At 39.9% G+C, this 21,797-nt stretch overlaps 1 protein-coding gene across 10 annotated transcripts in view; it reads left to right on the plus strand.

Annotated features, from left to right (window-relative positions):
- Positions 1-21,797, plus strand: part of MYO9B (myosin IXB) — a 40,551-nt gene that overhangs the window by 14,668 nt on the left and 4,086 nt on the right. For 6 of the 10 annotated variants that reach the window (XM_042887213.1, XM_042887209.1, XM_042887214.1 and 3 more), the window contains exons 3-35: positions 2,607-2,701; positions 2,968-3,030; positions 3,155-3,254; positions 3,399-3,499; positions 3,721-3,850; positions 4,349-4,438; positions 4,635-4,751; positions 5,046-5,180; positions 6,534-6,655; positions 7,244-7,385; positions 7,666-7,861; positions 8,429-8,504; positions 8,963-9,052; positions 10,106-10,216; positions 11,232-11,271; positions 11,765-11,887; positions 12,353-12,433; positions 12,634-12,744; positions 13,274-13,396; positions 13,840-13,989; positions 14,102-14,268; positions 14,630-15,565; positions 16,074-16,137; positions 16,492-16,622; positions 17,281-17,441; positions 17,562-17,752; positions 18,230-18,328; positions 18,828-19,004; positions 19,495-19,536; positions 20,017-20,128; positions 20,529-20,599; positions 21,064-21,256; positions 21,539-21,667. In XM_042887213.1, coding sequence (XP_042743147.1) covers positions 2,607-2,701; positions 2,968-3,030; positions 3,155-3,254; positions 3,399-3,499; positions 3,721-3,850; positions 4,349-4,438; positions 4,635-4,751; positions 5,046-5,180; positions 6,534-6,655; positions 7,244-7,385; positions 7,666-7,861; positions 8,429-8,504; positions 8,963-9,052; positions 10,106-10,216; positions 11,232-11,271; positions 11,765-11,887; positions 12,353-12,433; positions 12,634-12,744; positions 13,274-13,396; positions 13,840-13,989; positions 14,102-14,268; positions 14,630-15,565; positions 16,074-16,137; positions 16,492-16,622; positions 17,281-17,441; positions 17,562-17,752; positions 18,230-18,328; positions 18,828-19,004; positions 19,495-19,536; positions 20,017-20,128; positions 20,529-20,599; positions 21,064-21,256; positions 21,539-21,667 — 4,669 coding nt within the window. The remainder of the gene's footprint in view (positions 1-2,606; positions 2,702-2,967; positions 3,031-3,154; positions 3,255-3,398; positions 3,500-3,720; positions 3,851-4,348; positions 4,439-4,634; positions 4,752-5,045; positions 5,181-6,533; positions 6,656-7,243; positions 7,386-7,665; positions 7,862-8,428; positions 8,505-8,962; positions 9,053-10,105; positions 10,217-11,231; positions 11,272-11,764; positions 11,888-12,352; positions 12,434-12,633; positions 12,745-13,273; positions 13,397-13,839; positions 13,990-14,101; positions 14,269-14,629; positions 15,566-16,073; positions 16,138-16,491; positions 16,623-17,280; positions 17,442-17,561; positions 17,753-18,229; positions 18,329-18,827; positions 19,005-19,494; positions 19,537-20,016; positions 20,129-20,528; positions 20,600-21,063; positions 21,257-21,538; positions 21,668-21,797) is intronic. The other 4 variants (XM_042887215.1, XM_042887217.1, XM_042887216.1 and 1 more) reach the window with 3 other exon arrangements.

Consider the following 21,797-nt stretch of genomic DNA (forward strand, 5'->3'; position numbering starts at 1 on the left):
GCTCTGTACAGAGCACCTGGCTGGAAACATCCCTGAAACTGCTTTCTGTGACTGGTAGCCAGATAATGAGAGCTTAATTCTTACTTGTAATCTATTTTCTCTGTGACAAGGCTCTCTTAAAGATCTAAACTGCCAAATACTGAAATATTTGATGTTAAATTTTTGGGCTTTCCTAATTTTAGTAACGTCCATTTTTATGTAACAAACTCAGCAAAGTACGTAGGAGAATATGGTAGCGGTGATTGGAGTTTAGGTCTGGAGTTAAAGAAAAAAAGGACCTCCTCCACAGAGTCTTGGCGTGTTCCTTATAAAGCTGGGAATGTTAAAGGCCTTTATGAGAAAACCATTCAGAAGATGAAAACTTTCCTAAAAACTGATGATATTAGATCAGCTTTTAAGAATTCGCTATATGCTTTGACCGCATACCAGACATGTGAGATCATAAGAGCCTTTAGTTTTAAGCTGTATGCGTTGCTTGTGTGAGTAATCACTAAGAGAAGTTTTTCAGAAAGCCACTGGGGTTATGGGATTTCTTAACTCTATAATGCCAAAATATTTAATACTAAAATATATTTCTGTAGACAGAGCTAATCCAGGCATTGGTTTCTGCAGTATTACTGGTAAAGTGGTGGTTATCCAGGTTATCCAGTGCTTAAGCTGGAGAACCTTTTCAAAAGATGTTCTTGTGAAATAAATTTGCAAATTCACTTCTGCAGCTTGGCAAAGTGAGGGATTTCTTAATAAAAGAGAAGCTGGGTGATGTGCTGAGAGCAAAGCTGAGCCTGGTGGGACGGCGTACAAAGCCAGCAGCTACTGTGCTGCTGTTACTGGACTTCCACTTTTGGTCAGATGCTGTTCAGTAACTGTAAGGAGCTGACCAGGATTTTGTCCATACATTAATGTGCAGCTTCTGCGTCGTGTGCTCTGAAAGGAGGAACAGCAAGAAATCTGTAAGTGAAGTTGTTGGTTAGTATTTACCAAAGCTTATTGGTGACTCTGCTCAGTGATTTCTTTGACACATCTGAGTGGGACACTGTTTGCGTTACAGCATGTCCAGCATGGTCTGTGGGCACTGCTGGACAGAAATCCTCTCTCTTCAGAACCCACTGACTTCTCTAGCATTACAGCAGAGTCCATTCTCACCCTGCACAGGAATAGCTGGTGTAGCTTTTTCCTCTAGGTGTAATAGTTGTCCAAAGAACTGTGTTAGTTCTCTTTGCTTATGAGAAGTTTTTCACTTGTTGCTGTGAGCCTGTAATCAGCCTGTTGGGGACAGTAATCAGCTGGCAGTAGAACTGTAAGAGATCTTTGGGAGCCTGTTTCAGAAGCAGTGATGCTGGTATCATACTGCAGAGCAGCTCCAACTTGCTAAGGTAGTTTTTGTGTTCATTTGATCAGGTTTTAAAAGAAAAATAGAGGGGGAGGATATGCAAAGAGTTTCAATGCACCAACTTGGCTGTCATGAGAGCAGCGCTCCCTGGGCAGGTACAGCATCGCTGGTAGCTGTATGCCAACAGCAGAGCTCTGCAGTGTGCGGTGCTCACGTGTCCATCGCTCTGCGGATGTGAGTCTGTGCAGGAAGAGGGACATTTTTGTGAAGTCATTCCACTCGTGTTCTATATTAGGAGGAACGGATTTCCTAATGGAGGCTTTCATTACTTGGAGCTTTAAGAGGAAATATCTGTGGAAGGAATGCTGGAAATATTCCACACTGAGTGATGTGTTTTTCTACATTTGATTTCTTCTTCATCTTCTGGACTACCTTCTGCATATTAAGAGGGGACAAGTTTCTGTTAACCTAAAGTCACATAGCTGAGTTGATGACATTAAGGATATTCCCAGTGTTAATTCTGCTGGGCCTTTAGATATAATAGCTCATCTTTGCGCTTTGTATGTGTGGCTCATGCAGAGGATAGTTTGTGTTATGGATATGCTAGCAAATATCAGAGGGCTGAAGTGTTAGAGATGCATAGGCACACTGGTTAGAATTTGTGCCATGCTTTCCTCATACCTCGTAATGAAGCTGTGTTCTTCAGTGTTGCATAGCAGAGGTAATGGGCCCTTGGGTATGGCATGGTTCTGTAAGCCAGTTTTTGTTTGCCTGTTTTTGAATGCACTGCTCTGAACACGAACAGATGAACTTTGTCAGTGGGATGTTCTGTTCTGCTCTCACTAACAGGGAAGTTGTATTCATTGAGGAAATTTTGTGTAGGATCAGTGCTTTAGGGAGCGAGGTACAGCTTGTGGCTTTTCTGTGGAAGAGTGGCAATTGCACTGCCTTCTGTGAGTTCGTGACTGTCAGGGACTGAGGTGGGTTTGAACTCTGTGCTTACCTTTCCTGTACTCTTGAAAGTAGCAACTTCGTTATTCTCCTTTGTCAGATTCCCAAATGATATCTCACAGGGCAAGTAATAAATGTGTCCAGATCTGTGAGGAGCAGGGAATGCTTCCTCCAGCTCACTTTCTGGTATCCTTATGCTGCCGTTCCCATAACATTTTGTGTATTGCCAGCTAACATGAGGCTTAGCAATGAATTAGGAGTTAGTAATGCTGTGTCTTTGCCTATTTCATTTAATTGAAAATTACCTCACTTCGCTTTATTGCAGGCATTTGGAAATGCAAAAACAGCACATAACAATAACTCCAGTCGTTTTGGAAAGTTTATTCAAGTCAATTACTTAGAGAATGGCGTTGTCCGAGGGTAAGTACAGTCTGAGATTCAGCTGGCATCAATCTGTGTGCTTCTAGGAATCTGGAGACTGTGGTGTATCCAAAACTGACTTATTCTCTGGCTTGCCACTGTGGAACAGGTTTTCAGATGCTATTAACCAAAGTTACGTATACTGGTGCAGAGCTCATTATTTGAACTCCTGGCAGCTGCTCTCTGATGTTTATGAAGTTGTCTTTTTTTTCATTTATTTTTTTATTCTCCCCCTCGTTCTTTTTTCCCGTCTTTGGACTCTTTAGGGCTGTTGTTGAAAAATACCTGCTTGAAAAATCTCGGCTTGTTTCTCAAGAAAAAGATGAAAGGTAAGAGATTAATTCAGTTAGTATGCTCATAATGAGAGTTTAAGTGCATTTTAAAGCATAGAATAAAAGAAAAATCAATACATTTTCATGACAGAGAAATGTATTTGACTCTCTTTATGTGTAGGAACTACCATGTCTTTTATTATTTGCTACTTGGAGTCAATGAAGAAGAGCGTAAAGAATTTCACCTTAAACAACCTGAAGATTATTCCTACCTCAATCAGGTAATCTGTACAAGGGTTTACAAATGCGTTGGTAATTGTTGTCTCTTTCTCATGTTGTGCTAAAGATCAAAGAAAGCAGACTGTAAGTGTATTCCTGTGATGTTTGGGCTGCTTTGCATTTAAGTAAGGGGCTTTTTTCCACAGTGTAACTTGAAAATTGAAGATGGGGAAGATCTCCGGCATGACTTCGAAAGATTGAAACAAGCAATGGAGATGGTTGGCTTTCTTTCAGCAACAAAAAAACAGTAAGTGGAACTTGTCAGGCTTTGTTATTGACATCTTGTTAATGTTTGCATTGTAAAACGCGTGTGTTGGGAGCACATACAATTAAGCAGGAATCAAGGAGAGCTAAATATTTGTGAGTGCTTGTGGACAAATTCTTGCAACTGAGTTGGGTCTGTTAATCTGCTGTAATGAACTTTCACTCGTAAGAAAAGTTCTTATAAGGTGAATTTTTCTTCCTTAGGATTTTTTCAGTGCTCTCAGCTATTCTTTATTTGGGCAACGTGACGTACAAGAAGAAAGCTACAGGCCGTGATGAAGGATTGGAAGTAGGACCTCCTGAAGTGCTGGACATTCTTTCCCAGCTTTTAAAAGTAGAGTATTACTTTCCAGCTCTACTGTTTGGAACACCTGTTTGTTGTGCTTTACCTCGGCATTTTGCTTGGATACATTGTGTTTCAGCATGCTGTGTCTCTGTGTTTCATGATGCTTCCATTATGTTCATTTTAGGGGAGGTGGAAAGAATGAAAGTGGTGGAATTATTGGGATTAGAGATGGAATGTAGCCTGTAGTGTGGAGGTAGAATCTGTTTGACTTGCTAATCAGAGCTGAGCAGGAATAAATTTACTGGAGATGTGTGTTTTGCCACCGTGGGGGGGGGGGGGGGAGAAATCTCAATGAATCCAAGCTGAGAATAATGTAGAGGAATTGAAAAACTTGTAAAGCTGTTGATGTTTTCAACATCAACGCGTTGATGTAAAACTTGTATCTGTTTTTAAACTGCTTGTCTTCTCTGAGGAAATAATCTCCACTGTCGCTATCACTGGCGAGTTGGAGGATGGCAGTAACTTTTGGTCTTGTTTGCTTTGAAGGTCAAACGTGAAATTCTAGTGGAAGTGCTGACAAAAAGAAAAACAGTGACTGCTAATGATAAGCTTATTTTGCCATATAGTCTCAGTGAGGTGAGTAAAACAATACTAATATAATTATTTTAATTAAATGAAGCTTAGTTCTTCTTGGCTACAAAAAAAAACAGAAACCCCTAACGTAGTAAACTTTTATGTTTAGTGAGGGTTGTTAAGAACATGAGTAACAAAACAGGTCTGCGATAGAAACGCTTTTTTTGAAACAAAATGGTGAACTTTGTTTCGTCTTCAGGCCATAACAGCTCGTGATTCAATGGCAAAGTCCTTGTACAGTGCCCTGTTTGACTGGATTGTTCTGCGAATTAATCATGCTCTCCTTAATAAGAAGGACATGGAGGAATCTGTTACAGTAAGTTTCTCACAAAAGCAGTAGACAGCTGTGTATTTAGAGAGATCAGAGAGTTCTACAAATGACGTGTTCAGTATCTGGGATAAGCCTGGAGTCTTCTACAGTCCCTAGTGATTTTCTTTGTGAGGTTTGCTTTTCTGTTTTCACCATAGACATAGCTGCTAAATAATCAAAATCTCTTAACGATTATTCAGAAGTTATCAGTGTACACTTCATCTTTTGTGTTGGCTTGCTGTTGGGGGTTCAGCACTCTGACCGATTGCTTAACTAGATTTCCACTTGTTCTTCCTGCAGTGTTTGTCCATTGGTGTACTTGATATTTTTGGGTTTGAAGACTTTGAAACCAACAGTTTTGAGCAGTTCTGCATAAATTATGCAAATGAGCAGCTTCAGTATTACTTTAATCAGCATATTTTCAAATTGGAACAGGTAAGAAACCCGATTATAAACAAGTTGTTGTTTCAGTAACTCTTTCTTACAGAGGGCTTTGAGTACTGAAAGAGCTTTCAGATTGCATTTCTAGACAGAGCTGGTGGGTTTTTTTGCTTTAGCTTTGCACTTTTTCTGGTTTGTGCCAAATCATAATTCTCTGGTTGCTCTGCTGGAAGAACGAAGTCATTCTGTAATATGTGGTATTTTTTCAACAATATGTAGATAACTTCAAACAAGCATTTTAAGGAAAAGAAAATTACCAAGCATACAGACTTCATATGTAAGCGTAGCGTTGAGATCTCTGTTTTATATCTTATGACAGAAGTCTCTATGCAGGCCAACTAGAGTAAATAGTTGCATTGTTTTCTTTTTCTAATACTGTTTCTCCAAATGAGTTCAGTTCTTGAATGCCCCATTTCCTGTATCTCTTACAGCACAGGGCCCTTGGGAGGGGGTGGGCAGAGGGGTCTCTATATCTTTTAAGAAAGGCTTTATTGTTTATGGCAAGTTGAATTTCAGTTCTGCAATGTGACATACACACTGAGCAGTCTGTCATTAGTTTTAATTCTACCTACTTAAAAATAACCTATTTACATCGTGCTCATAGAGCAGCAAGAGGGTTGCTCTTTGTCTTTTGTTAAATGTAGAACTTATTTCAGTCAATTTTCTGTTGGTTATCTTCTTTGCACTAGTAGCTTGTTCAGCTCACTTCCGCAGTCTTTTACAGCAGTAAGAAAAGCTGATATTTTGCTTCCCTATTTCGATGGGAATTTTGTTCTGTAAAGCATTTGGTGCATTATCGTTTCCGCAGAAGTGCTTCACATTTTCTTGTAAAAGCAATGAGAGCAACAGGGAGGTTCTGCTGTTGATATTGTATGAGGTGTCACTGCCTGTTTTGTAGCTTGCATGACTTCATGTGACAGTGCTATTTTGAGGTTCTGGATCATCATCATGTTAAATACTTGTCACTTTTTATAATACAAAAACTATGGGGAAAAAAATAAATTCCTCCAGTATCTCTATCCAGGGTTTTAAATGTAATGCTGTAGTTGTAATGTCTGACTCCAACTTTGTGGACTGCTGACCCCTGGAAAGGCATAGCAGGACAAGGAACATTCTTGTACTGTTGTGGTTTTTAAATACCCGTGCCGAGTGATTTCCCTAGGTAGACCTTTCATCTGAACAAACATGCCTGCTGTTCTGTTCTTAAATTTTTCCTTATTCTGTTTCTGCTGCCTGAACTAATGAAGTCAGTTTGCCATAGCTGTTCAAGAATGTCTTTTAAGCACTTAGGTCATGGTACATTAAAGGTACACTGTACTGATGAGGGAATTCTCTTGAACTGCACAGGAGGAATATAAGAGCGAAGGGATCACTTGGCACGATATTGACTATACTGATAATGTGGCCTGCATTCACTTGATCAGCAAGAAGCCCACTGGTCTCTTCTATCTGTTGGATGAAGAAAGCAAGTAAGCAACAAATGTCTCTGGGAAATAAAAAATGTGGAAGGGAACAGAAATATAACTTGAAAGCAAACAAACAGGGAAACAAACACCTGAATGATGTGGGAAGCCAAGTGTCATGACTATGACCTACAGTTATTTGTTTCTGATGAGTCTAATATTCTAGTGATATAAATTGATGATAAAAATTAAACCTTGGCTTAAGCAGATTTGGAAACTTCCATTTTATGTTTTGTGATGGAATTTTGATTACAGTCAAGTGCATCTTTGTGAGCCATTGGAACAGTAAGAGACAAATGTGGTGAATAATTATTGTGGTACCAACTAAACTTGAGTGGTAAAGTGGGTGGAAGCATTGCTGGGCACTTCAAACCTCAGAATATTCAGGATACGTGTGGAGCTGTTTGTTTGGATTTTTTTCCATTCAAAACTGAAAATTCAAACCAAATGTGTAAGAAACAACTAAGATTTAGTCATCTTAATATAATGCTTTCCACGAGGTCAATAAATGCTCTGCAGTCTGTTGTCTTGTGCTTCAGCATACATAACTGTATTTGAAGAAAAGCAGCTGACCCTTTCTGTTTTGTTTCCTAGTTTTCCACGTGCCACCAACCAAACTCTACTAGCAAAATTCAAACAGCAGCATGAGGAGAACAAGTTTTTTGTTGCAACCCCAGTAATGGAACCTGCTTTTATTATTCGACATTTTGCTGGGAAAGTTAAATACCAGATAAAAGTAGGTGACATGCTTGATGGCCACAGTAATAATAACAATAAAAATACTGAAAGCAAACCCTACTTCCCTGACAGCTTTGTCAGGATGTAGAAAGTTTGCAGGGAATGGGTTGAATGGAGTATTTCATTGGATGTATTACTTGAAGATAACGCTCACTACAGTTACAGTTATTTAGAATACTTTGAATAGTGATGAATATCTTGGGTCGAAACCCAGTGCTGCGTGGTGTCTGCACGCCTGCTTTCCAAAGAGGTTCAGGTTCAGCGTTCCTGTTCTGCAGGATTTCAGAGAGAAAAACATGGATTACATGCGGCCAGACATCGTTGCTTTGCTGCGGAGCAGTGACAGCGCCTACGTTCGGGAGCTGATAGGGATGGACCCCGTCGCTGTGTTCCGCTGGGCTGTTCTGCGAGCGGCTGTTCAGGCCATGGCTGTCTTTGCAGAAGCCGGACGCCAGAGAGCTCAGAAGACTGCAGGTATGATGTGAGAAGACTTTCTGGAAACGCTTTCAAATGCTCTCAAACTGATAATGCTTGCTGGCAGAACTAGTTACTGCAAAACCTTTCAAAGGCAATCTTGATTTAGTACCAGAGACAAAGCTAACCTGTGAAAATGACTTAATTTGTACACAGCAGGGAGGTTGTCACTTTTTATCTGAGAACATTCAAACTTCCCCTCTAATTACGGCACTGTTGCCAGCAGTCTGGGCCAAGTTTGAAGTCCTATTATAAAAGCTTGGGAAGATAATAGAAGTTCTAGTATGCATGGTTTTCTTATCACTGTTTTTGATCTTCAATGATCTTCTCAGATTGCCTTAAAGTTTCAAATGAGTATTCAAGATGAAACTTTGAAGATTAATTTTGAACAGCTTTACAGAACAGCTGCAGTTTACTTGGTAGCGGTTGGGCACATTTGAGAAAGTGTTCTCTAGCTTGAAATCCAGGCCCTTGGATAGATACATTGCCTGTTACTGTTGACAGGGTTTTTTGTCTGTTATGCTGCCATCTTTGCCAAATTTCAATCTGTTGATTATTTCTCACCAGGAGTGGTGCGCCAAGGCCCCAGAGTTCCCCTGGGAGAACTCCAGAGATCGAATGCGCCAGTAGAAAAAGTTTACCGGTGAGAAACACGTATCCTGTATCAGGATATGATCTGAATTGCTGAATCCCATTTCACGTATCAAACAGCAACTACATTTTTCCACAAGAACATTGGGTTTTATTTCTTCTATCTTGTTTTGTTTGACTTTCCAAACTGTATCACAAAGGTACCCTAACTTACTTTGTGTAAGACTCAATTGTACCAAATATTGGTGAGACAGCTTCAGTCCTATTTACTACAGGGTTTTTTTTGAATTCTCCATCTATGTTTTGTGTATGTTGCTTTTAGCACTGTGTGTTCTGCTACAGCCAGTCTGTCCTACTGAGGACTCGTAGGTGCACTCGTTTATTTCAATGTGTTATGATGTGATTAGGAGGTGGGGCAAGTCCTGCAGAAGTGGGCTCCACACATCACTCTATATAGGCATCTTTGCCTTTCTGTTGAATATTTAGGTTTTATACATGTTCCTTTTGCAGCCACTCAATGCTTGATTTCTCATTTGATTGTTCAGAGGATTTCGATATAAATGCTTTTGAAGACATCATTTCTTTTTATGAAAACAAGAAGTAAGTAGAAATAGGCCTGGGCTTAAAGGCCAGGGAGGCACATTCCTGGACAGTCTGACTTTCTGAGCATGCTTTATATAAAACTGAAGCCATTAAATGTAATACACATCAAGTAATGACTTCATACTGCTTCGTAATTACTTCATCCTGTGCAGTCTCTGTCATTTGTGGCAGCTAAGAATTAAAGATGCAATTCCATCTGGGTCATATTTAAATTTAACTGTTTCCTTGCGATGTTTTGAAACAGAATCTAGATACTCTAAAAATGTTCTGCAGTACCAGGGGAAACAAGCAACTATCTGTAAGAGGGTTGTTGCTGCCTCAATGAGCAGCTCAGCGTAGTGACAACATTTAACAGTCAGAAGTGACTCTTACACTTCTATTATTTTTGGTTTGTGCCTCTCTGGAGAGAAAAGAAGGTAAGTTCCGTGCCAAGATGCCACGCTCCACAGGCATGGTGCATGCTTAAAATAATGGGATCTGCCATAAATTAGGGACCATCCCAGGCTTACTTTGAAAACTAAACTTACAAATAAATTTGAAGTGGAAATAAAATAATAATAATAAAAAAAAAAAGTAATGAGATTTCAAATGTTCCTGTAATGGCTAGTTTCCACCTTGCTTATCTCATGAGTGTCTGCTTATGCAGCATCATTTTCATAGTGAAATTTATACACCAGTATGTACTGCTTGATTACAGAAAAGCCTGTATCTATCAGAAAGGGCTACTTGGCTTAATAAAAAGGTCCTTTGCACGTGAACTGCATTTGATTAAATTCTCCTCTCTGTACTCAGAATTGATAGCTAAAGAATTCAGACGAAAAGGTAGAATGAGAAAGAATGTGACTGGTTACTAAATTCTAAGGCACTAAAATTAGAAAGTGCTGACTTGACATCACAGTCATTGATGTTTAGGAAAAAGTAGTCTGGGATTGACCTACTACTGTTTGGAGCACACTTGGTGATGGGATCTCTTATTTTTTAACTCCTGTTTTCTCCTTCATGCCCACGTGTCTTTGTTTGCCATCTTTGTTTTGCTGTGAATCATTTTAGAGACATGCATGAGCAAATCATCGCAAGTATAAAAGGACTTCCATGGCAGGGAGATGATCCCTGTAAGCTGCTTCGGTCACTCAGTCGACTCCAACACCGCTCCCACTTCATGTGAGTTCAGGTGCTCTAGGTATTGCTTTGAAGGTGCACCAATAACCAAGCACTTGTTCTAACCCATAAAATATGTACTTGTCCCAAGTTTGTGCTCTGCACAACCAAACAGCAGTTAAGAACCAAATATAAAAGTTACAGAGAATGCTTTGTTCCTTTGTGTAAGTTGACAGTTAAGCCCATTTGTCAAGTAAACTCAAATATGTCATACAAGTTTGTTGTGAAACTGTTGATAATTCGACCTCTCACAAGTTAAACCTGATAGTTTCCTGAAATTCAGGATGCCAGTGATATGTGTGTCCCTGGGTTAAGTCTCTTTGCCTGTGTGCAGCTGTCCATGTGTGAGAAAATCAGTCTGTGGCCTGTTGTATCAAACTAAATGTAAAGTAGTTGGCACGGAGTTGGAGCTTGCCTTGCATCAGGGAGTTAACGTGTCCTGGATTAGGAGGATTTGAACTACAGCTTTGCTTCTGACAGCTTCATGTTCCAGTTCAGTGTTTGTGGATGGGATTTATGCCTGAGATTTGTGTACTGCCTCAGGAAGTTCTGGGAATGATCTCAGAGGCATCAGAATTCACAGATCTAGTTCTTGGGTAGGTGGGGTTCCTCTGGGAATGGTTCAGTACTTTCACAGGGGTTCTGGTGCAAGCTGTGATAACTTCTGAATGAAGTATTTTCACTTGATACTGCCTGCATGTGCAGCATTCATTGACTGTAGCTAAATAAAATAACTTGCACAAAAACAGTCTGTAGTTTTTAATAACTTCAGAGACTTTTGACGGCTTCCAGTACCTACAGTTTATTTGAAAAGATGAAGTTAAAAACATGTTGCAAAGCAGTTTGCATTTCTTGCATTAATCACTTATACATGCTCCATGCATGAATGCGTCCTGATGTTGCTGTGCTCGTTTTCTTCTGCCTTTCATCTTGCCTCGTAAATTGCACCATTTATGGCTTGCTGAAGTACCCAAAATCACATCTGTGTTTTTCATAATTATCTTCAATATTTTAACAGGAAAAGTAGAGCTGTCAAACAAAAGCAGATCATTCCAAAGGTAAGGCTATGTGATAAACTTAAATTTCTCATTTGGGGTTTTTCATGTTGTGAATATTCATTTTGTTTGATGTTCTTTCATGATTTAGGGAAGTTGTATCATTTATCTCTAAATTTTCCATTTTGACAATGAGAAGTAAGGTGAACATTCACCTTTATAAGAAAATCTGAACAGGAAAAAAAAGTGGATTTTCATGTGTTTGATTGAACTAGAGAAGCCATAAATACATAAAGCCATTTTCTGATCAAGTCATGGAAGGCAAACACAGAAATTGCGTAGTTCACCTTTTGTTCTTGGGATGGGGCAATGGGAGAGATTCGGTCTTAAGTTGTTTTTCTCTGAAATAATATTCTTGAAGTGTAACATGTCACTGTATGTGAGGCTAAGCAGTTTCATTCAGCAGCAAGCTTCAGTCTTGCTTTTACGCAGGTAAATATTTCTACTGAAATTAAAGGACTTACATTTTATGTTCATTGTGAAAACTTTCTTCTAGAACTTGCTGGATTCCAAATCTCTGAAGCTTATAGTAAGCATGACTCTACACGATCGAACTACAAAATCCCTCTTACACTTGCACAAGAAAAAGAAACCCCCTAGCATAAGTGCACAGTTCCAGGTAGGTGACTGATGCTGTACACACTTCTAGATGCACTCTCACCTCATGAGAGCAATCTCAGCTGAACTGATTAAAAAATAAAATGTTTTTTTTTATCTTGGAGTTTTTTTGAAGTAGGCTTTGTTCCTTTAATAAAGGTAGACTGCAGTTGGAGATTACCCTTGTGCTATGAAATGTGCTAGTTCTCTGTGCAGTCAGCCTCATTCTTGTGTGCATATCCAGTGCTACTGTAAAAGGATACGTAGCTCCAGTTTGCATCATCCTAAAAAAGTCTAAAAGCAAGAACAGGGCTCTGATGTGCAGGAGGGAAGAATTATTCCATTATTCCATACTGGATGAATTAGGATTTGTATAGCCTTCAGACCTGAAAGAACCTTATTTCTGAGGAAGTAGCTCTACTGCTGTCAAATACAACTCAAAGTACTGATACCTAGAAAAATATCCAGCAGCACTTTTGCATTTCAGACTTCACTTAATAAATTACTGGAGACGCTGGGGAAAGCTGAGCCATTCTTCATCCGTTGTATCCGCTCCAACGCTGAGAAGGTAAGACTGCCTTAAGAACTGAGCTGATGAGAGTGCTGTAGATCAAAGTCTTCTGGCTCTGTAATATATCTCTCTTGACTTGTTCACTGTCATTCTGTATGAAGATGAAAGGTAGCCAGGATGTGCTTTTTTTTTCTTTCTACTAAAGACTGTAGGACTCCTCAGGCAATTTTTAGCTGCTGACTTCTGATCTTTTTCAGAAAGAGATGCTCTTTGATGAAAACTTGGTGCTTCAGCAGTTAAGGTACACTGGCATGCTTGAAACTGTGCGAATCAGAAGATCTGGCTATAGTGCCAAGTATACATTCCAGGTATGTGAAAAGCTGGATGCGGGTAATGCTTTTAAGAAGCATCTGCTGCTGTTGGAAAAACATGCATTATTTTAGCGTCTTTTGTGGCCCTGTATGAAGTTCATGACCACTTGAGATGGCTGCAGGAATTCATTAGGGTTTTGTCAGAGCTGCCTGCTGACAAGTTGTAGTGTAAACTTCTGTATGAGTCATCTGCCATTATGTTGTACTTGGTGCACAAAGGAAAGCATTTGAAGAGCTGTGTTACAAGTGTAAACAGTCAGTGCTGCACGCTGCCTCTATATGATAATTTGCTTTCTGTAGAACACTTTATAGTTGTAAAGGTCACTTCTACATGATCTGTAACTTCAGTTGGGGGCTGCAGGCAGCTTATGTTTCACAATGGAGAAAAATACTTCAGTTTGGAGTGAGAAATAAGTACTTTCATATCCCTGCAGCTCAGATGTCTTAATTTTAGAAGTACAACTGAAACTCTGAACTTCTGATTTGGCTTCTAACCTTGATGTCTTGCTGTCTCTGCCTTCCACAGGAATTCATAGATCAGTTTCAGGTGCTACTTCCCAAAAATGCCAAAGCCTCTAAGGAAGACATTTTTGCTTATTTGAGTAAATTGAAATTGGATAAAAACAACTGTCAAATAGGGAAGACCAAGGTCAGTAAAACTTTCTGTCTTCCAAGAAGAAACACTCATATATACTATATTCAGTGCAGCTGATTTACAACTGTTGCTTCTTTCTCTGTGATGTATATTTTTAAATTACAATAGTCAGAAATAGTAAGTGTTGGTGCCAGTGTTGGTTGTAGGAAGACAGGTCAGCATCAGAAAACAACACACTGCAGCACGATTCTGTATTGTTAGGGTGTTGCTTTGGAGAAATGGTTGCTATTGGTGTTTGTCCAAAAGGTAGATGTTCATTTTAGAATGGTTCTGTGATTTGAATACTATCCGCAGAGATATGTTTTAAAATCCTCACACTGAAATTTGATTAATTCCTTTTGGAAATGCTAATTGCTGTCAGCTGTGGAGATTTGCTTCAGTAAGTGGAGATATCTCCAGTGAACCATTTGTTGATTAACCTTTTTTTAACTGAGCAGGTTTTTATGAAAGAGGCTGAGAGGCAAATACTACAGGATACACTACACAAAGAAGTGATCAGGAAAATCATTCTCCTTCAGAGCTGGCTCAGGATGGTTTTAGAAAGGAGACGCTTTCTCCGAACACGACAAGCAGCCATTGTTTTACAGGTATCTCTGAGAGCTGTTAATCTATTTTTCCTAAAAACAAGCAACCTTCCCCACAGAAATAACTCCCTGCCTTGGAGTGTTCCTCCCTCACTTCAGAAATTTCCTTTCTTAGGCTTGCTGGCGTTCCCGCTGTGTCAGGAGGGCCCTGCAAAGGAATAATGCTGCCATTTATATCCAGTCAGCATGGCGAAGATACAGGGAGCAAAAACGCTACCTTGAACACAAAAAGAGGATTTGTCTTGTGCAAGCCATGGTCAGAGGGTATCTTCAGCGTCAGAGGTAAAGGAAGAGGAGCATCATGGCATGCAAACATGCATTTCAACTACTTAGCTACTTTAGTACATCTCCAGCTTTTAGTTCTCTGTGATAGCTAACTTCATGAATGACCAGACAGTTCCATGTGGCCCTGCAGGCAGCATGAAGTGGCCAGTGGGGATTGGTTAAGCCCTTCGTGTTTGGATGTTGTTCAGCTGAGCTGCCCTGATGCATGTCAGTGCTAATGACCAGTCCTCCATGCAGCCATATTGGGACTGTACATATATGTGTACTTAGTCTAAATAACAACAAAGACTCTGTGTTTAAACTGGTAGGTATCTTTCATAACCACTGTGCATTAAATACGTTATTGTCTTCATAACAGATTTCAGAAAATGGTTATGGAAAAGCAGAAAGCTGAAGAAGAGCAGAGGAAAATGCAAGAAGCTCAAGACAGAGAGACTGATATGAGGAAGGATGAGGGCAATGAACCAACAACGGATCAATTGCCTGTGAAACACGAGTCAGAGCTGGATCAAGTTGTTGAGGGAAAAGATGAAGTTCCAAGTGAGCAAGCTGAAAACCTGGGCTCATCTGAAACGGCCACGTTACCTCAGAAGAACGTGATAGAGGGCTCTGAGAAAGTGACGAGCAGCAGGGAGAAACGTGAATTTCGCCGGCAGAGGGGGCTGGAACATAATGAGCTACAGAATAAGCATGTCCAGTTTTCCTTTGAAGAAACAGCTTTACTGCGTCCTGAAGAGGCCCAGGAAAATGTTTCTGAGCCAAAAGAATCCACAGAACAAGATGCTGTACTACAAAAAAGCAATGAGAAAGAACAAAATGCAAATCATGGAAAGGCCATTTCAGATACACCACTGCTAAGTGAGATAAAAGAGGGTAGTTATATTCCTGAGCAACCACCTGCATTGGAAGCTGAAAGAGTAGATAAGGCTATTGATAGAGTGATGAAAGCAGAAGAGAGGCAAAGTAGCCAACTGAAAGTCAGCCAAAGCTGTCCTGAAAGGCCAACAAATCTTGCGCTGAATCTTGAAAACACGTTGTTTGCTACTGGAAACTTTCAAACTCCAGCTGAATGTTGGGGAGATAAAAACAAACGGCCTGTTCAGAAGGAAGCCAAGGATCTGGATAGTCCCACTTCTTCCCAGATCCAGAGATATGTGGATGACCCAGGAAAACTAAAGTATAAGAGAGAAAAATGGAAAGGAAAGAGACAGTCTGATGCTGGTCAGAATGATGTGCTGAGCCAGTCTTTGGATGGAAGAACACGTGCAGATCAGTCTCCTCAGGACCCCCTAGAGTAAGAACAGTTTCCTAATATCTTGAATTTTTCAGAAAAAACCTGCCAGTAACGTTTCAGAACAGCTGGAGAGCTCCAGTACATCTGTCCATGGAGGAAAATAGAGTGATGAACAAGTGCTGCTTTTTTTTTGCCTTTTTGTCCTGTGCTCTGCAGTTGAATCTGTACGAGTAAGAAGGATACCAAGTCTGCCTGGACAAACTGAGAGCTAGAGTCAGGTTCAGTTAGTGTCTGGAGTTTATTTCTTGTCTATAGCATCCATTAGAAACAAACTTTTAGCAATTTGCAAGCACCACCCTGCTGTTACATGTGGGTTTTTGGGGTTTTTTTGCTTCTCCAGTACTTTTTTTTTTTTTTTCTCTTTAACATTTCAAAGTGAGTGGCGAGAGTTTGAGGATTCTCTCTCAGATATCTGGGTTATTATGGGTTATTTAAAAGATGCCAAGTATTAACTGCCTACAGACTTCAATAAAGTGTGTATTCTAAAATTAATCTTGTAACATTGCAGAAAGAAGGGGACTTCATCTTCATTAAATGATCTCTCAGCACTGGCCCATGCTGCCACAAGTCAGGTACTTTGCTATTGTGCATATTTATATTTAGTTATCCTTGTTTATAAAGTTTGAAGACTTGTGAATAACTGGCTATAGTTCTGTATGTTTGAGTTCCTTTCTGTTGAAGTTTAGCTTTAAATCCAGGTAAAATAATTTCATTTGCAAATATTATACAATTAGAAAAGTAAATTTTAACAAGTGGATGTTTGATCAAATAATTAAGTATACTTCAATGTCGGTTTAGTAAGCTAATCTCTATTATCTAAAGTGTTTTGTCTTGATGAGCTGATCTTTTTTACCGTTGTAGTTTTTGAAAGTATGTTAAGAATCTCTTATGATCAATTTGTTGTTTTTTACTTCTCTCTTCTGTAGCAATCACCAGATACAATAGAAGAAGAAAAAGGCAACAAGAAGTACCTTTTGCAAAAGAAGTCGAGTGACCTCTTACCTACCTCTGATACAGTTGTTTCCATGCAGCCAGCAAGCCAGCAAATAGATGCCAAGTATGTATTCTTTGTGGGACTGGGGGCTCTGGTTTTATAAAATGAGAAAAGGAGCCTTGGTACCCCCTTGGTTTTTGGATTGGACATCTTGAAAGCATGCATGACTGGAAAGACTTGTGTCGATCTCAGCTATGTGAGCGGTTGTGCTGCTGGTTGTTTTGGTCTTTGTGTTTGACACGAGTGATATTTGACCCTGCTGAGGTCTTCTGTGTCTTGCATAACACATGCTTTTTGTTCTTTTTGACTTAAGAAACCATGCAGAGGCTCTGATCAAAGGTCTGTGTAGCGTACTGTCATCCTGACTTAGGAATGAGATTGCAAGGGAAAAGCTTAAGAACACAGTAGATGTATATTGCTTTTCCCCTGGCCAACTCCCCAGCTTTTGGCATTCTGCAGCTCAGGGACTTCCTGAGCCAGAAATGGTGTCTTGGAGATGAGATTTGTTGTCTCTATGTATGTTTAAAGTAGTGCTCTGGTAAGTATAAAGCCCAAATGTGCTTTCACACTGTCTTTCCTGCTGCCCAGTTTTTATGCAGGTTGAACAGACTAAATATCCACAGTATAAATTATTCCTACTGTGGATGTTAACTGTTGTATTATGAGCCTTTTCTTGTAAGAGAGTTAGGATGTGACAAACTTGCATCTGCTTTATGTTCAGGTCTGCTTTCAAAAGTCCTTTGCGTAGACTTTTGGGGAAAAAGCCAGACAAGAAAATTCCGAAGGAGTTTAATCCTGATGTGATTGATGAAGGCGATGGGCTCTCACTCACTTCGTGCCTCCTGTTTCCGGAAACGGGAGGAGCACAGAAAGTTTCAGAAGGTGAGTTTCTATGACTTGATCACCATCTTGCTAATGCCACATCTGTAATGTTTTGCTGGGAAACAAATATTGCAGAATTCAGTCACCCCGTTTTAGAATACAAATTCATTTATTTCCCAGCTTCTTCTGGGCAGCCAAGTCGTCTCCAGGCAGGGGAGCGCCATGTAAAGGAGAGCAGTAAAGCAAAGAAGAACCGTACTATTAAGATCAGCAAGATCTCCAGTGTATCTCAGAATTGGCGAGCTTCTATAGTCCGAGAGATTGCAAATGCCAATGAACTGAAACATCTTGATGAGTTCCTTCTAAACAAGGTAAAATTCACTCCACTATGATAAAATTCAGGTCTGTGTTTATTGTTTGTGTAGGGTTTTAAAGACAACTCTTCTAGATGCAAGGTTATATTATTATTTAAAGCAAAGGAGAATTAATTTGATAACTGGAATGCATTGAGTCTGTATTAAGATCCTTCCTATTCCTTCCTTCAAGTTTTTCATGCATTGTGTTCCATTAAATGCAGGTGGTGTTCAGGTTAGTCCATCGTGTGCAAAGAACGTGCACCAGTGTGCAGCAAAAGTTGTTTCCCTCCTCCCCCAGAAAAAAAGAAAGGGGGAAAAAGACTTAAAGGAAGTACAGGGTTCTAACTCCTATTTTTGTGTCATCACAGTGCGTTAGGAAATGTGTCGTTTTAGGTAATTGGAAAGGTCCTCAATGACTCAACCTGGTACCAAACTTAGCAGTGGTTGGATGTTCCCTTAAAGAAACCTGATACAGATGTAATTGCATTTTAGATCAACGACTTGCGCTCCCAGAAATCTGGTGTTGAATGCCTGTTTTTTGAAGCCACTGAGAAGTTCAGAGGAAATATCAAGACCATGTACTCTGCTCCTGTAAGTAAATCCCAGTGAAGTAAAAAAAACCACATCAACCCAATGGTAATAAATTAATAAAGTGTGCTGTTTAAATGTTTGACTACAGCTCTTTAACAAAGCAAATCAGCAGTTCTTAGCACAGAATTCAAGGCTGAATATTAAACTTGATAATCACGTTATGGTTCTGATAACAAGACTGCTTCATTGCCCTCTTCTCATTCATTATCTGTAACTCGCTTCGAGAAATGCTTGATACTGCTGTCTTCAGCCCCTTCACACTGCTGAATCTAATTACCAGGAGAGTTGCCAAACACCTTTTCCAACATTCTTCTGACTCAGACTTGTCTCAGCCAAGTGCCCTTTTAGAGTGTAATATGGAACTCTAGTAACTTCTTTACTGATGTGAGCTGTTGTATTTTGCTTTAATCACCAGTGGGCAACACTTAAATACCTGAAATCTGTATCAACTATATGCAAAAAGGCTGCCTTCTCAATAGTACTTTTTCCTCCTTTTCAGAATGGGCAAATCCATGTTGGCTACAAAGATCTGGTGGAAAACTACCAGCTTCTAGTTACAAATCTGGCCAAAAAAAGGGAAGAGAAAGAGGTCAAGCTGGTTTTGAATCTCTTCCAATCCCTTCTGGATGAATTCATCAGAGGATATACAAAAAAAGAAGAATCTGAGCAGCCCAAGGTATGAAACCTACACTGCTACTGACTTGCAGGATGTCTAAACTATGTTACTCTCCTAGGGATAAGGAAGCTGTTATCTCTGAAAGCTTTCCAATGGCATCATCCTTGATTATTTAGGAAATGTTTTCCCTACACAGATCACCCCCATAACAATTTTTGAATGCTGATACACCAGTATGAAACTATTAGTTATTTAGCTTGCTCTTAACGTTCTCGGAATCTGAAAATATTTGCACATTGTATTTGGTGAAAACTTAAGCTTTCTCTAAAGGTTTTGGAGTCGGAATTGCTTAGTCATCAGGCAGGGAGCTCAACTGGTTTATAGAAGGTTCACAGTCAGTGTGAGCTCAGGTGAGCCTCATACAAGTTAAAGCTGCAGTGTAGCGTCTCCAGTATCTGGAGGTGAAGTAGAGTCTGGTAAACTGAATTGGAAAAAAAAAGTGGGATTTCTGGATTTTGAAGGCTAATGCCTGTTTTGCACTTCACTGCAGCAAACCAAAGCCCAGAAGAAGAAGCGAAAACAAGATCGTGCAGTAAGTCCTTTCCTTTTTGCATTGCTCAGTCCTCAGCTGTAGTCTGAGAACGCAGGGAGAACGCTGTTTCAAGAGCATGATTCTTGTACTGAAATGTTTGTAGCATCTCTTAGAACTCAATGATTTTCTCAGTTGTGACACTGTTTAAAAACAAACTAACTGTTAAAACATTGGTAGCAAACTAAGAGCTAGTGTTTGTATTGTGCTGATGAACCAACGTAGCAGATCAGTTAGGAAATAAATCAGCAAACACAACTGCCTTATGCTAGAGCGAAATTTGGTTTCAAAGTCAAAACCATCAGCTGTAATTACAAAAAGAAGAGTAGAAAATCCAAAATAAGTGTGTAGGGTTTTCTTGTTTCATGCTTTGTTTTTTTGTTTTTTTGTTTGTTGTTGTTTTGTTTTTGTTTTGTTTGTTTTGTTTTGTTTTTTTAAGGAGGGTGGGGAGAAGTCCATTGTTTTCTCTCTGTCTTCCATCAGATTGAAGAACACAATGGTCATGTATTCACAAACTACCAAGTGAGCATTCGGCAATCATGTGAGCACTGCTCGTCGTACATCTGGCCCATGGAGAAGGCCTGTCTCTGCAGTGGTAAGTGAAAATGTCTCATTCTTGCCACTTAGCTTACGAAATCAAGAGTCTTGCATTGCACCAGTTGAGGTTTAGACGGATATTGGGAAGAGTTTCTGTGCAGAGAGGGTGGTCAAGCATTGGAATGCGATGCCCAAGGAAGTGGTGGGGTTCCCATCTCCAGGGGTGTTTGAGGGGCGTGTGGACATGGCACCACGGGACGTGGTTTAGAGATGGGACTTGGTAGCTCAGGGCGATGGTTGGACTTGGTGATCTTGTAGGTCATTTCCAGCCTAAATGGTTCATGAAAATGGGCAAATTCCTTGAAACTCTGGCTGGTCCAGACGTGATGTAGTGAGCAGTAAAATTCAAAGTATTTTAACATCGTTTGAAACGTTTTAACAATTGTTGCTCTCTCTAGTTTGCAAGTTGACTTGTCATAAGAAATGCATGTCCAAAATCCAGAGCAGCTGTACATCCTGTGGGAAAAAGGTAAGACCTGTAGATCTGGGATGCCATACTGAGATACCAGGGGTGATGTACGCAAAATGCTGTCATCTTTGCTCAACAAATGAAGAACAGATGTTCTAACACTGAAATAAACTTTACTTGAATTATGCTCCTTTCCACGTTTGCATATAATTGAAGTCAGGCCCTGCAGTGGTAGAAACAGAACATTCTTCTTAAAAGGTGATATTTGAGCTAATTAGGGAACTCCTTCAGTATGTGTGCTGCGTTGGATGAACCATTAAAAAGCTCCTTTGGTGCTTTTTGCAGGATTTCTTTACTGCTGTAACTAAGGAAATCTGCATTATGATCAAAGGTTTGTAGGAAGCTAGAATAAAACATTCAGCTTTTTTTTTTTTCTGGACTCGTAGGTTAGTTTTAACAGAAAGCAATAGAATTTTCTATCTTGGGAATAGACATTGATAGTGCCTGACCTGAATCGATTCCAGAATGAACAGGATGCAGAACCGCGGCACTTTGGAGTGTGTGTGAGTTCCCTGACCAGCGAGAGAAATTCCGTCCCCATTGTCATGGAGAAGTTGCTAGAGCATGTGGAGATGCACGGCCTCTACACTGAAGGCATTTACAGGAAATCAGGATCAGCAAATCGTATGAAGGAGCTGAAACAGCTGCTGCAAGCAGGTCTGGCAATGTCCGCCCTTTTGACTTCCTTGCACCATTGTAGTTTGCCTCTCAATTCTTTTCTGTTTGAAAGCATCTGCCACGTGTATTTCAAAACCAGCATTTTAGCAGGCATATTTTCAACATGCCGTCTGTATTACTTTTGCTGGCTGACAAAAGCTACTTTGTGCTGTATAAGTGCCTATCAGTGGATTTTTTTCTTTTTTCTTCTGTTAGCACCCAGTTGTGCATTGTGTGCATTCAAAGGAATGAACTGCATTGGATTAAAACGTTTCTTTTCAGATCCAAATTCAGTGAAACTGGAGAATTACCCTATCCACACTATTACGGGGATCCTTAAGCAGTGGTTACGAGAATTGCCAGACCCACTGATGACATCAGCACAGTACAGTGATTTTCTCCGTGCTGTAGGTAGGCTATAGAAATTATTGAAGCAGTGTTTTCTTTTTCTTGTTATCTCACTATTTCCTTGGGAAAACAATCTCTGAGGTGCTTGTGTTAGCTAAACAGCTTCCTTCTAGTTAATTTACAGCAATGATTT

This window comes from Lagopus leucura, unplaced genomic scaffold (assembly GCF_019238085.1).
Source record: "Lagopus leucura isolate 7727_CA_CO unplaced genomic scaffold, USGS_WTPT01 Super-Scaffold_100076, whole genome shotgun sequence".
NCBI lineage: Eukaryota > Metazoa > Chordata > Aves > Galliformes > Phasianidae > Lagopus > Lagopus leucura.